Raw genomic sequence first — 13,289 nt, 5'->3', positions numbered from 1 at the left:
CCAAGGGGTGCCCTGCTGCAGAATGCCCGAGGAGCACGGCTGCAGGCCTGCAGAGCATGGGGACCGCCCCGGTGTCAGCGCAGAGCTGCCCATGACGCGACCCTGAGTCCCGCCTGATGTCGGAGGGGCAGGCAGGGCCGAGCCTGCATGGAGGGGCAGCAGGGATGCACTTGGGCATCATGCCTCCCTGGTACCCGGGGACTACAGAGGCCTGGACTCCCCCTGTGACCCCAAAGCAGGGGGGAAGCCCTAATGATGACTAGGGAGGGTCTCCTATGGGGGGGAGAGGAGAACCTGTAGGCTTAGAGGAGCAATGAAACAGACGTTCCTTGCACCTTACTGCAGGTTCCCACGCGAGGGGACCCCACGGTGCTCTGGAAACAAACACTCCACTGTTTTGCGAAGGGCAAAGTCATGCTTCCTGTGTGCTCCCAGCATCCTTACTGATCCATAGGATTTTTCTGGCTGCCTTTTTGTAGGCACACAACTCTGACTGATAAGGACCAGGGGTCTGCGGACACCCTGACTACCGTTTCCTTGCTCAAGACCAAGAACTGAGACTGCACCAACTTAAAAGCGGGCTTTCACACTAACGGGTTCACATCCGAGCATCACCACCAAGAATGGAAATAATTAATAATAATAATAATAATAATGATAATGCCTTCAGATCATTGTGAGGACAAGTGAGAGAACCCTGTGATATTAGCACATAGACAGCAGCACAGCAACAGACGGTGAACCACGAATTATAAGAGGCCGTCTACACGGGCCGTAAAGAGCTCCTGTTCTCCCCCTGGGATAATGCGACAAGTGTAATAACTAATCGACAAAAATAATAATAATAATAAGTAGTAGTAGTAGTAGTAGTTCCGTGTCTTCTGTAAAAGGCAAAATAAGGAGAGGGCGGCGGTCGGGGGAACCCCAGACCACGTACTCAACAGGGAGGCCCTTCCCATAGCGGATGGTACGTGCATCGATGCCAGAGGACGGGCGAGGCTCAAGGTGCGGGGAGCAGACGGGAAGGCCACGCAGGGAGCCAAGGCGAGGCCAGTGCCCCAGGCCCAGCGCTCCTCCCCGGGGTCCCAAGCCGCCGCGTGCTCCTGCTCGGGGCTGCGCCCATCCTCAGGGTCCCAGGCCCCACTCCCAAGGCCGGAGGGAGCTGCAGTCCCGGAGGGCCACCAGGTGGCAGCACGGGGCCGTGCAGACCGAGGGCCTCCTCCCAGGCGGTGCCGGCGACCTGCCCTGGGACGGTCACCTAGGGGTATGGACGGCGCTGGGACCCCGGAGAGAGACAGTGTGGTCTCCGCGCTGCGCTCGGCGTTGAGGTTTGCGACTTCAAGGGGAAGCAGGTGTTCTTGATCCGGTGTTTCAGGGGCTCCCGGGGGCTCCGGGGTTGAGCGTCCACTCTGAACGCAGCTCGGGTCCTGATGTCGGGGTCCAGGACCGGGGCCCGTGCCAGGCTGTGCACTGGGTGGGGTCTGCCGAGGACTTCCTCCCCCCGGCCCTGCCCCTCGGCGCGCTCGCTCTCCCCCTCTCTCTCCCTCTCTCTCTCAAAAACAAACAGCAGATAAATAACTACGCCCTTTGATTCGGCCCCGTAGGTGGTCATCACCGGACACCGTGTTTGCACCCTTTGCAGCCGGGGTGGCTTCTTTCAGAACAACGAACCCAGCGGGATTATCTGCCCGGGGTCCAATTCTGAGTTGAGCTGATACAAAGCCCGACGGCCCCCCTCGGCCGCGCGCAGCACGTCCATCATTCCTAAACGGCTCCCGCGGCAGCAGCCTACGCGGCCCACCGCGCTCCTCCCACACCAAGGAAAAGGAAAAACGTTCTATTCGCTTTGCAGCGTGGTATATTTTTTAAATTGCGCCAACATTACCATTTTTTAGGGTAAAAGTAAACTCTCCTTATTTTTAAAGTCGGGACTACTCAAAAAACCGTAAGGGAGAACATGAAAATCATCTTCAAGCAATAACAACGTGACCATGTTTCTGTGAAACTATTTTTGGCAGATGGAAAAGAAATACAGATGCATCTACGTACCTTTCCTAATATGAGAATATTGTGAAATCTTTCCATGTGAACAAAAATATTATTATAGGGACGCCTGGGTGGCTCAGTGGTGGAGCATGTGCCTTCGGCTCAGACCATGACCCCAGGGTCCTGGGATCGGGTCCCGCATCCGGGTCCCTGCAGGGAGCCTGCTTCTCCCTCTGCCTGTGTCTCTGCCTCTCTCATGAATAAATAAATAAAATCTTCAAAAAATTAGATTATTATATTAATCATCACTAGCACCCAGTCATTACGATCACTAGCAACGTACTTTTACTGAAATGCCTGGCCTTCCTCGACAGCATTATTCTTCATGAAGTCGACAGAAACGGCGCCGTGGAATGATGGGCAGTCATCAGAGAGGGACCGATGCTGACAAAATAATGAAGACGGAGAATGTGACATAACTAACAAATATGCTGATGGAACATACGTGTCAGAAAAATTTGGCCGGAAGCAGATTAGTTCAACAAATATTGAGGCGATGGCCTGAAAACGGGGAAAGGGCCGTATGACCCCTTCGAAGCCTGAGCCCAAGGAAGGGAGCCAAAGGAATGCTCTGGAAAACCAGCCGGGAAGGCCGGGAACGGAAGTACGAAGAACGCAGAGACCAAGGTGGGAGTGAGTCGAGACGAAGACGGCAGATGCGGGAAGGGGGCCTGTCGAGCTCCTGAGATACTCTGAGGTCACAGCACGTGGGACAGAAACAGAACCTCCAAGTAGGTATAGAAGCAGAAGGACATGCCGAAGGCGGGCGGAAAGCGGAGCCTTTAAGTCACAAGTGGACAACGTGCCCCACAAAAAAACGAACAATAAGGCACGTGTATGTCTTCATGGAACTACTGGACTCGAAGATGAACAAAGCGAAAGAGGCGCTTCCAAAATAAAGTATCTCTGAAAGGTTAAAAGTAAAAAGGTTGGACCGGACAAATGCAAATAAAAGAATGAGCATCTCATTTACGGGTCAAGGTCAACGTGAAGGCCAAACAGAGCGCAGACGACCCAGGAGAGAACTTTTTTTAAGTGAAAGAGTGTGACCTGCAATGAAGATGCAGCGTGAATCTAGGACCGCGGGATCAAAACGTCACGGAGCAAACACTGCAAAAAAAAAATATTAATAACGGCCCCAGGAAAGACAGAAATAAAATGGAATTACACTGATCTCTCAACCCAGCACAGTTCAAATACGCAAAAAAACTACGGATACAGAAGATCTAAACAAAGTCGTTAATTAGCGGAGCCTCAAATATCTTGGGTCAGTCCGTGCCCGAGACATCGCCGACGCAATGTTCCATGGGTCGCTGGTAATACAGGTAACTGAGAACTACCCTCGCAGCGCAACATTAAGGGGCCTCTCTTTACACACAAAACCACGTAGCTTTTAAAAATGGGAAATAAAGTAAGTAATAAATATTTAAAAATATTTTATATTATTAATAATATATTATATATAATAATATATTATAAATATGTATTTTATATATTTATTTTTATATATTTAATAAATATTAAATATTTATTATAAATATTTAATATTTATTATAAAAATCATAATATGAATATAATATGTTATATATAAATATAATATTAAATATAAATAAATATTTATATTTATGAATTTATAAATACTTATTAATATTTTATAAATTTTTATTTAAAAATGAGAAATAAATAAGTAATAAATATGTAAAAATATTTTATATTAATAATGTTATATATAGTAATATAATATTTATTATATATGTATTTTATATATTTATTTTAATATATTTAATAAATATTAAATGTTTATTATAAATATTTATAATTAATATTTGATAATGTTAATATGTATCAATATTATTATATTATATTAATATATATTAATACTATAATATTTAATAATATGTAATAACATTTCAACATTATAAATATTATACACATTTATTATAATATAATGTATTATAAATATAGTATAGTATATATAATGTATAATATATTAAATATAATATAAATATAAATGAATTAATATTTATTAATATTCATAAATTTATAAATAAATATTTATTAATATTTATTTTATGAATATTTATTAGTATTTAAAAATGGGAAATAAATAAAATAAAAATAATAACAATAATAAAAATGGGAAAACATAACTTATCACACAACTGGACAGAGGGAGCGAAAGCTATGTCGGAGGTAAGTGTTGCAGCGTGCTGTGGACCATCTGCACGGCGACCCGACGATCACAGACTCCGGGGCAGTACGTGGCCCTGCTACAGAGCGACTCTGGCCGCGGCGCCGGGCAGGCTCTGTGGGTCAAGCGTCGGGCTGTGGATTCGGGCTCAGGTCACGATCTCGGGGCCATGAGATCGATCCCCAAGTGGGGCCCTGTGGTCAGCGTGGCATCTACTTGTCCCTCTCCTCCCCTGCTTGCTCTCTCTCAGATAAACACATACACAAAATATTTTTTAAAAAAAGAGTAAAGTGAGATTTAAAAAGGGAAAAGGCGCTCCAACAAATCCCAAGAGCAAGCACCCAAGAGCCGCGCACGAACAATCGGGATGAGACGTGCCAGGGGTGGACGTGATCGGTCCTCGTGTCAGGGAAACCTCCCTATTTCCAGGATGGCCACGGGGACGGCCCTTCCTTCGGGCCACACGCCTGCATGTCCATCCCAGACGCCCGCTTCTATAAAGGCAAGGACGTAAGAAAATCGTCCAACGCTGAACCGGTTAAAAGAAATGCTATGGGGTCGGTGTGACCTTCACTCAGACGGTGAACAGGGCCCCGGGATCAGTGCTTGAGACGTGCAAATCGCTGGAACCCGTGACACCCCGTGTGCTGCGCCGCATTCGCGCAGGGACTTACAGTTGGCCACGTCCCCTTGAAGCTGCAGGATCCGAGGAGCCGGCATCGTGAGGACGACAAGGTCAAACCGCTCAGGGCGACCCGTTTCCGTGGACACCTCCCACCTGTCATCTCGCAGGTCGACCCGGGTCACGCGGTGTCCGAAGCAGACGTCGGCACCTGTTCCAAAAGCGAAGTCACGTTCACATCACCGGGTTTCCACGTGAACGACCAGAAAGAGGCGCAAGCTGGATCCTTCCAGGTGAGTTAAAGAGTGACGTCTCTGCTGCTCCCCCTCCTGCCAGCACCCCCGGACGCCGTCCCCCGCGGCCACCACTGCTAGGAGCGCCGGCCACACCTGCGCGGCCCCCGCGAGCACGCAGACCCCTGGCGCCAGTGGATCTCACAAACAAGGGGTCAGATTCAGAGATGCCGCTCCCTGATGTGGCCCCACATCCACCCCACTAAAGCTCGTGATCTTCGTAAGGCAGGTAAGTGCCCTAGTGAAGGTGTCAAGGGTCCTAGTCCCGGCCGCACGAGCAAGACTAGTCCCTTTAAGCCTGAGAAAGGTGCAGAGACCCAAGCCCTCGTTGGCAGATCAACCGCCTTTACTAAGAACTGTAATTAAGAGAAATACAGTTGAGTGTCCTCCCGTTGCACTTCCTCTTCTTCGTCACCAAGGTATTTTGAGTAGTCTCGTCCCTCTTGGGTTCTTGGGCACTGGGGACCTACAAAGGTCAGCCTCGTTCAAGGAGGTTACTTTTTAAACCAACATTGATCGGGAGGCTGCCCCGTACCTGCCCGTGACCTGCTGGACTGACACGGATGCACTGTGCCCCACCGTCCTCATGATAAAACTTTGCAGTGGGCACTGTTATCATCCTCATTTTTTTCCCATGAAAGAACCAGGGTATAGATTTTTATTTAATTTTGATTTTTTAAAGATTTTATTTATTTATTTGAGGGAGACAGAGAGCACAAGCAGTGTGAGGAGAAGCAGACGCCCCGCTGAGCAGGGAGCCCGACCAGGGACTCGATCCCGGGACCCCGGGGTCAGGACCTGAGCTGAAGGCAGATGCTTCACCAACTGAGGCACCCGGGCGCCCCCAGGGAATAGATTTTTAAACTTTCCTATTATTATACACCCAGGAAGGGGTGACAGTACATTCATTTGAGTCCAGGTCATTGTGATTCCAAAATTTCTCTCACTTCTGTTGTGAAAACACTAAACCACTTTCGTGGAGAGAAAGCTTTACAGGAGTTTAAAAGGATATAATTGTAAAATTTTAAATAGTATAAATGAGGTCTATAAATCCTGTAACAACAGATGTGGGTAGAGAGGGGAAAAGACTCCTGAAGTATTACAAAGCTATTATTAGAACAGTCTATGTTTTTGATATTTGTATTTTATTTTTATTAAATATTACCTGTATTATTTATAATTACATTTATATTATATAGATTTTTATAGACCTGGAACTCAATTATGTAAAAATTCATTTAAAAAAAGAAAAAAGCAGAAAGGAGTCCACAAAATGGACTTACTGGACATTTTCCTGCTATTTTTATTTTCCAAACTTTGTACCAGTAATATGTAACTTTTTCAAAAGAATTACTTTTTTTTGAAGTGAATAATGCTTTACAGAGCCATAAAAGATCTACAAAATCATTGTCTCAAGAGACTGTACTAATTGAAAATACAGGGGCACCTGGGTGGCTCAGTGGTTGAGCGTCTGCCTTCGGTTCAGCTCATGATCCCGGGGTCCTGGGATCGAGTCCCTGCGGTTGGCGGGGGTGGGGGTCCTGCTTCTCCCTCTCCCTCTGCTGCTTCCCTTCTTGTGCTCTCACAGTCTCTCTCTCTTAATTTTTTCTTTAAATTGAAAATCTATAAGCAGGTTTTTACTAAGAATTGGTCAAATTAAAAGTGATAATCACCTTATATAGCTCTTTTAAATATACTTAGGAACACATCCAATATACACATGTAGATAGATAGATAGATGATAGATAGATAGATAGATAGATAGATAGATAGATAGATAGATGATAGATAGACGAGAGATGATAGATAGGTGATAGATGATAGATAGATAGATGAGAGATGAGAGATGATAGATGATAGATGATAGATGATAGATGGATGAGAGATGATAGACAGATGATAGATAGATGATAGATAAATAGATGATAGATGATAGATAGATAGATGATAGAGATGGATGCAGATACGGAAATCTATCACCATACCTACCTACCAGGTACAGGCTACTGTTAAATTCTGTGAGCCACAAATAATTAAATATGAGCTCTTTTTCCAAGAGCTTCCAAAGCAAAATTGGATGATAAAACATATATTCTTCCAAACGCCTGCCAAAAGGGAGGACGTAGGTACCGTGTATTCCAGGACAGTCCCCCAGCCAGAACACCAGCTGTGAGAGGGCAGGCTGCCCTGTCAGCTGCCTTCGGTTCTTGTTTCACTGGCACCTAACACCGCATCTGGCGTGTCCTAAGCACCCCGTAAGTGGTTACTGAGTGGATGTGCGCGTGCGTGCATGTGTGCGTGCGTGGACAGATCCGTGATACAGTCAGGAGGTGCTTGAGGATTTCAGTAAACATGCCACCTAAATTGGGCCGAATCACGATGGAAATGAGATATTTGAAAAGCTACCTGGTGGCAATGCATGAAGCCGACGGTGACACTCCACAAGATAATCCAACAGTATCACATTCTGTAACGGTTAATCGCATGCATTAATTTGACTGGGTCATGGAGTCCCCAAATATTTGGTCGAACATTATTCTGGGCCTGTTTTTGAGGGTGATTTTGGATAAGAGTAAAATTTAAGGGGATCCCTGGGTGGCTCAGCGGTTTCGCGCCTGCCTTTGGTCTAGAGCGCAGTCCTGGAGTCACGGGATCGAGTCCCATGTCAGGCTCCCAGCATGGAGCCTGCTTCTCCCTCTGCCTGTGTCTCTGCCTCTCTCTCTCTCTCTCTCTCTCTCTATGTCTATCATAAATAAATAAAAAATAATAAAAACAATTAAAAAAAAAGAAGGTAGTTCCACTTTAAAAAATAAATAAGTAAAAATAAAAATAAAAAATAAATTGGTAGACTGAGTACAGATTACCTACTCTATCTAATGTAGATGGGTCTTACCCAATCCGTCAATGGCTTGAATAAAACAAAAAGAGTAACCCTCCCCAAAGCGAGGAAATCTTCCTGACTGCCTTAAACTGGGACAAGTTTTGGGGGGTTTTAACCCCCCTGTATTCAGATTTGAATTGAAAAATCAGCTCTTCCGGGATCTGGAGCCCGCTAGCCTTCACGCTCTCCTGGGTCCCCAGCCTGCCGACTCATCCTGCAGATCTTGACACCCGCCAACGCCCATAACCACGAGCCAATTCTTTATAATAAATCATGTATGTATGTATATATCCTAATAAAATATGCACACACACGTGTCCTATTATATCAATCTCCTATTGGCTCTTTTCTCTGGAAAATCCTGAGTAATACACCATTATAGGCTGAATCCTAGAGTGAGAAATGGTTTAAACCAGAATGCTATTTGCATTTACCACATGTTCTCATGTTGTGTGTTCAATCTCACTGACCTCTCCCTTGCCTGAGATCAGGGACTCTTGGGGTCCTCAATAAGTAGTATTTGATGAAGAGGTTCAAAATAGTAATTATTCTAAAAATAGCTTATGTAACAAAAATTCTCAGCACCTGTCATCAATGATCTTGAACTGGACAACTTAATTATGATTCATCAAGAAACCTTCTTTTGTTTGAAAAAAATCATCTATTGGGATCCTCAGGTGGCTCAGCAGTTTAGCGCCTGCCTCCGGACCAGGGTGTGATCCTGGGGTCCTGGGATCGAGTCCCACGTCGGGCTCCTGCATGCTTCTCCCTCCGCCTGGGTCTCTGCCTCTGTGTGTGTGTGTGTATGTGTCTCTCATGAATAAATAAAATCTTAGAAAAAAAAAGAAAAAGAAAAAAAATCATCTATCATCCAAGATCATTTATCATCTTTTTAAAAAAAGATCATTTTCAAAACATTCATAAAATAAAGAACAAATGAAAATCCTAATAAAAAATGGGCAAAGGTTATAAATAAGAAATTCACACACACACACACACACACACACAAAAGATGAAAAGAACTGCCTTAAAAAGGAGGCATGAACTCACTCATGATTATGTAAATATAAATGTCAAAACACAAAAAGACAGCTGCTTTAACTTATCACACTGGCAAAAATTAAAAATCTCCATAATATCAAGACCTGCAGAAGGAGAAATTCTCATTCACTGCTTTTTAATTTTCTTTTAAGATTTATTTATTTTAGGGATCCCTGGGTGGCGCAGCGGTTTGGCGCCTGCCTTTGGCCCAGGGCGCGATCCTGGAGACCCGGGATCGAATCCCACGTCGGGCTCCCGGTGCATGGAGCCTGCTTCTCCCTCTGCCTGTGTCTCTGCCTCTCTCTCTCTCTCTCTCTCTCTCTCTGTGTGACTATCATGAATAAATAAATAAAATCTTTAAAAAAAATGCCTAAAAAAAAAAAGATTTATTTATTTTAGAGAAAGGGAGAACACGAGTGGGAGGGGCAGAGGGAGAGACCCCCGGCTGAGCACAGAGCCTGAGGTGAGGCTCAATCTCAGAACCTGAGATCGTGACCTGAGCGGAAACCAAGAGTCTGATGCTTAACTGACCGAGCCACCCAGGCAGCTCCTCATTCACTCTTGATGATGAGATATTCGTTAAGAGGAACAGATGACACTACCTGGTATAACTAAAAATTCACATTTACCATTCGACACAGCTATTGTCCTGTTAGAAATTGGGGTACAGATATGCATACGCGGCAGGGCTAGACCAGGTAGCAATACTGGCATTAGCAAAACAACCCCTTACCGCCCTCCCCAGCCTAAATATTCACCAGAAACTTAATATCTAAATAAACAATGCATTTATTTATAAATATATAATGTGATATTGAACAGGCACTGAAAAGCATGAAGCATACTCAATTTCCTGATATGAAAATAGACCTAAGATATGATTTAGTCTATGATGATGTATTAGGATTCTCCAGAGAAACAGAACCAACAGGGGGCAGACACATAGATAATGGGCGTGTGTGTGGCTGATTTATTGTTAACAGATCAAACAAGGTGTAGAAAGGCCTATAATAATAATAATCCTATTTGTATACTTAAAAAGAATAAATATAAACACACGAGAATAAATAGAGACAGCCACGTAAGTCAACAGACAGAGGCAAAAACACTTTCCTAGAAGCGTACGCTGGAAACTATTATTAGGGATTACTTTAGGGAAAGAAAATTAGCTGTTGAGTAGTGAAGAGGAGAGCATCTATCTCACAACTTTCTTTAGAGCATTAACACTTAATTGTGTACACAGCTTTTATCTTCAAATGCTAATTTTAAAAGAAAGCAGAGAAAATCCTATCCCCACCTGATTCTTTCAAGTAATGCTTAATAATTGAAGAAACTCCTTGAGGTGCCACAAAATTACACTCTCCCTCCTTCACCACCATCCCTTCGATAGGAGACGTCAGAGGCTCCAAGAGGCCAAGAGCCAGCAATTCGTCATAAAACCTGAAATAGATCAATACAAGGGAAATAAACACCACAGTCAGCTTAATATATTCTCTTCCAAGAATTCATTTTAACTAATAACTAGAAATCTTTGGGGATCCCTGGGCGGCTCAACGGTTTAGAGCCTGCCTTCGGCCTAGGGTGTGATCCTGGAGTCCCGGGATCGAGTCCCGCATTGGGCTCCCTGCATGGAGCCTGCTTCTCCCCCTGCCTGGGTCTCTGCCTCTCTCTCTCTCTGTCTCTCTTGTGAATAAATGAATAAAACCTTAAAAAATAATAATAATTTAAAAAGAAGCTAGAAATCTTCATAGGATCAACTCTGTATATGTTTTGTGTCAATGAAACATAATTCAGGGGCCCCTGGGTGGCTCAGTCTGCAGAGGACGGACTCTCGGTCTCGGATGGGGCGTGCAAGCCCCACGTTGCGCACTGGACTTCCTTAAAAAAAAAAATAGGGGATCCCTGGGTGGCTCAGCCGTTTAGTGCACCTTCAGCCCAGGGCCTGATCCTGGAGACCCGGGATCGAGTCCTGCATCCCGCTCCCTGCATGGAGCCTGCTTCTCCCTCTGCCTGTGTCTCTGCCTCTGTGTGTGTGTGTTTCTCGTGAATAAATAAATAGAATCTTTTTAAAAAAAAGAGTAATAAACCATAACTCAGGTGAAAAACAGGAACGTTTGCGAATCCAAACATCTCTCGTTGACAGTCGAAGGCCTATTTCCTCGTGTATCTCAAAGTGTAAGTCAGTATAGACAGGACAGTAGGCAGAAGGGTCATTGTGAATTCGTGGAGGCGGCCTTGCCCCCACCCCACTCCCCGGGGAGCTGTCCTCTGGGTCCGGGCCGTGTTCATGCGGGTGGCCCACACCCCCGACCTGCCACCCCATAGCCCCCCGCCCGAGGAGGCCTGGCCTGCAGCTCCCCACCACATCAGGATCACCTGTAGAGGGTCCTCAGCTGCACAGTAGCTTCTCTGCGTTGCAAGAGCAAAACCAGGCCTTCCCACGCACCCCACCCCAGAGGGGCACCTCCGGCCCTGCCCACTCACCCACTCACCGTGCGTGCGGCCCGGCCCACTGGGGCGAGCGGGTGATGTACTGTGCCCCCAGGTCCACGGTGCTCCCCGGGGCGTGCGGGCTGCAGGCCGTGCACATCCTCCCCCCTGCAGGAAGGGACGGGACCGCTCAGCGCCTCACCTGTGCAGCCGGCGCCTCACCTGTCCCTTCCCCGCGGGCCCACAGCTTACTTCGCAGCTGCATTCTTTAAAAGGGCTTTTGTGGGGTTTTCCTCTCTTAGTTTTATGCTTGGTCCTCTACGACCCTCGGGACATAGGTCATGCGGTAAAGAGGGCAGCGGGGGGCCTGGCCCGGGTCACACACTGAAGCAGGACCCGGTGCCCCGGGAAAGGCCCCGAGAGCTGGGAACCGGCCCCTCCACCCCCCACCCCCACTCCCGTGCGCGCCTGTGATCCGCCCTCCCGAGAAAGGGGATCCTGTAAACCAGACCCTGGGAAGGCCCGGCCCAGCGCACTGGGGTCCTGGCAAGGTGCACGCCCCGCACACCCGGCGGGTGGGAGATGGACCCCCCCAGGTGGCCAGGCCCTGCGAGGGCGCGCGGGCAGGTGCCGGGCGGCCCGGGGCGGGGGGGCGCTGCTCCCGCCTCCCGGACCCCGCGGGGCTCCTCCGCACCCCCTCCTCCCGCCCGGGACTCCTCCCCGACCCTGCGGGGCTCCTCCGCACCCCCTCCCCCGGCCCGGGACTCCTCCCGGACCCCGCGGGGCTCCTCCGCACCCCCTCCTCCCGCCCGGGACTCCTCCCCGACCCCGCAAGGCTCCTCTGCACCCCCTCCCCCAGCCCAGGGCTCCTCTCCGACCCCGCGGGGCTCCTCCGCACCCCCTCCTCCGACCAGGGTCTCCTCCCCGACCCCACGGGGCTCCTCCGCACCCCCTCCCCCAGCCCGGGACTCCTCCCCGACCCTGCGGGGCTCCTCTGCACCCCCTCCCCCAGGCCGGGACTCCTCCCGGACCCCGCGGGGCTCCTCCGCACCCCCTCCCCCAGCCCGGGACTCCTCCCCGACTCCGGGGGCCTCCTCCGCACCCCCTCCCCCAGCCCGGGATTCCTCTCCGACCACGCGGGGCTCCTCCGCACCTCCTCCTCCGGCCAGGGACTCCTCCCCGACCCCACGGGGCTCCTCTGCACCCCCTCCCCCACCCCGGGACTCCTCCCGGACCCCGCGGGGCTCCTCTGCACCCCCTCCCCCAGCCCGGGACTCCTCCCCGACCCCGCGGGGCTCCTCTGCACCCCCTCCCCCAGCCCGGGACTCCTCCCCGACCCCGCGGGGCTCCTCTGCACCCCCTCCCCCAGCCCGGGACTCCTCCCCGACTCCGGGGGCCTCCTCCGCACCCCCTCCTCCCGCCCGGGACTCCTCCCCGACCCCGCGGGGCTCCTCCGCACCCCCTCCCCCAGCCCGGGACTCCTCCCGGACCCCGCGGGGCTCCTCCGCACCCCCTCCCCCACCCCGGGACTCCTCCCCGACCCTGCGGGGCTCCTCTGCACCCCCTCCCCCAGCCCGGGGCTCCTCCCCGACCCCGCGGGGCTCCTCCCACTCCCCCTGCTCCTCCTGCCCTGGCTCCTCCCGCTCTTCCCTCCCCCACCCCTTCCTTTCCTCCAGCACCGGCTCCTCCACACTCCTCCCCGCCCGCCCGGGGCTCCTCCTCCACCGGGCCGCTCCCACTCCTCCCACTCCCCCTGCTCCTCCCGCTCTCCCCCTCGCCCCCTCC

General features: G+C 49.3%; 1 protein-coding gene across 11 annotated transcripts in view; it reads right to left on the bottom strand.

Annotated features, from left to right (window-relative positions):
• The window catches only part of RNLS (renalase, FAD dependent amine oxidase), a 277,156-nt gene that overhangs the window by 263,497 nt on the left and 370 nt on the right, over positions 1 to 13,289 (bottom strand). For 10 of the 11 annotated variants that reach the window (XR_013366020.1, XR_013366021.1, XM_077874845.1 and 7 more), the window contains exons 2-4: positions 11,567 to 11,672; positions 10,372 to 10,514; positions 4,912 to 5,070 (exon numbers count right to left, since the gene is read on the bottom strand). Coding sequence is in view for 9 of the 11 variants with exons in the window: in XM_077874845.1 (XP_077730971.1) it covers positions 4,912 to 5,070; positions 10,372 to 10,514; positions 11,567 to 11,672 (408 nt within the window). In the remaining 2 variants the exon portion in view is untranslated. Of the gene's footprint in view, positions 1 to 4,911; positions 5,071 to 10,371; positions 10,515 to 11,566; positions 11,673 to 11,756; positions 12,335 to 13,289 lie in introns of those variants that run through there. The other variant, XM_077874839.1, reaches the window with a different exon arrangement.

The sequence above is a fragment of the Canis aureus genome, chromosome 27, assembly GCF_053574225.1.
Source record: "Canis aureus isolate CA01 chromosome 27, VMU_Caureus_v.1.0, whole genome shotgun sequence".
NCBI lineage: Eukaryota > Metazoa > Chordata > Mammalia > Carnivora > Canidae > Canis > Canis aureus.
This window is presented reverse-complemented; position numbering and strand designations above follow the sequence as displayed.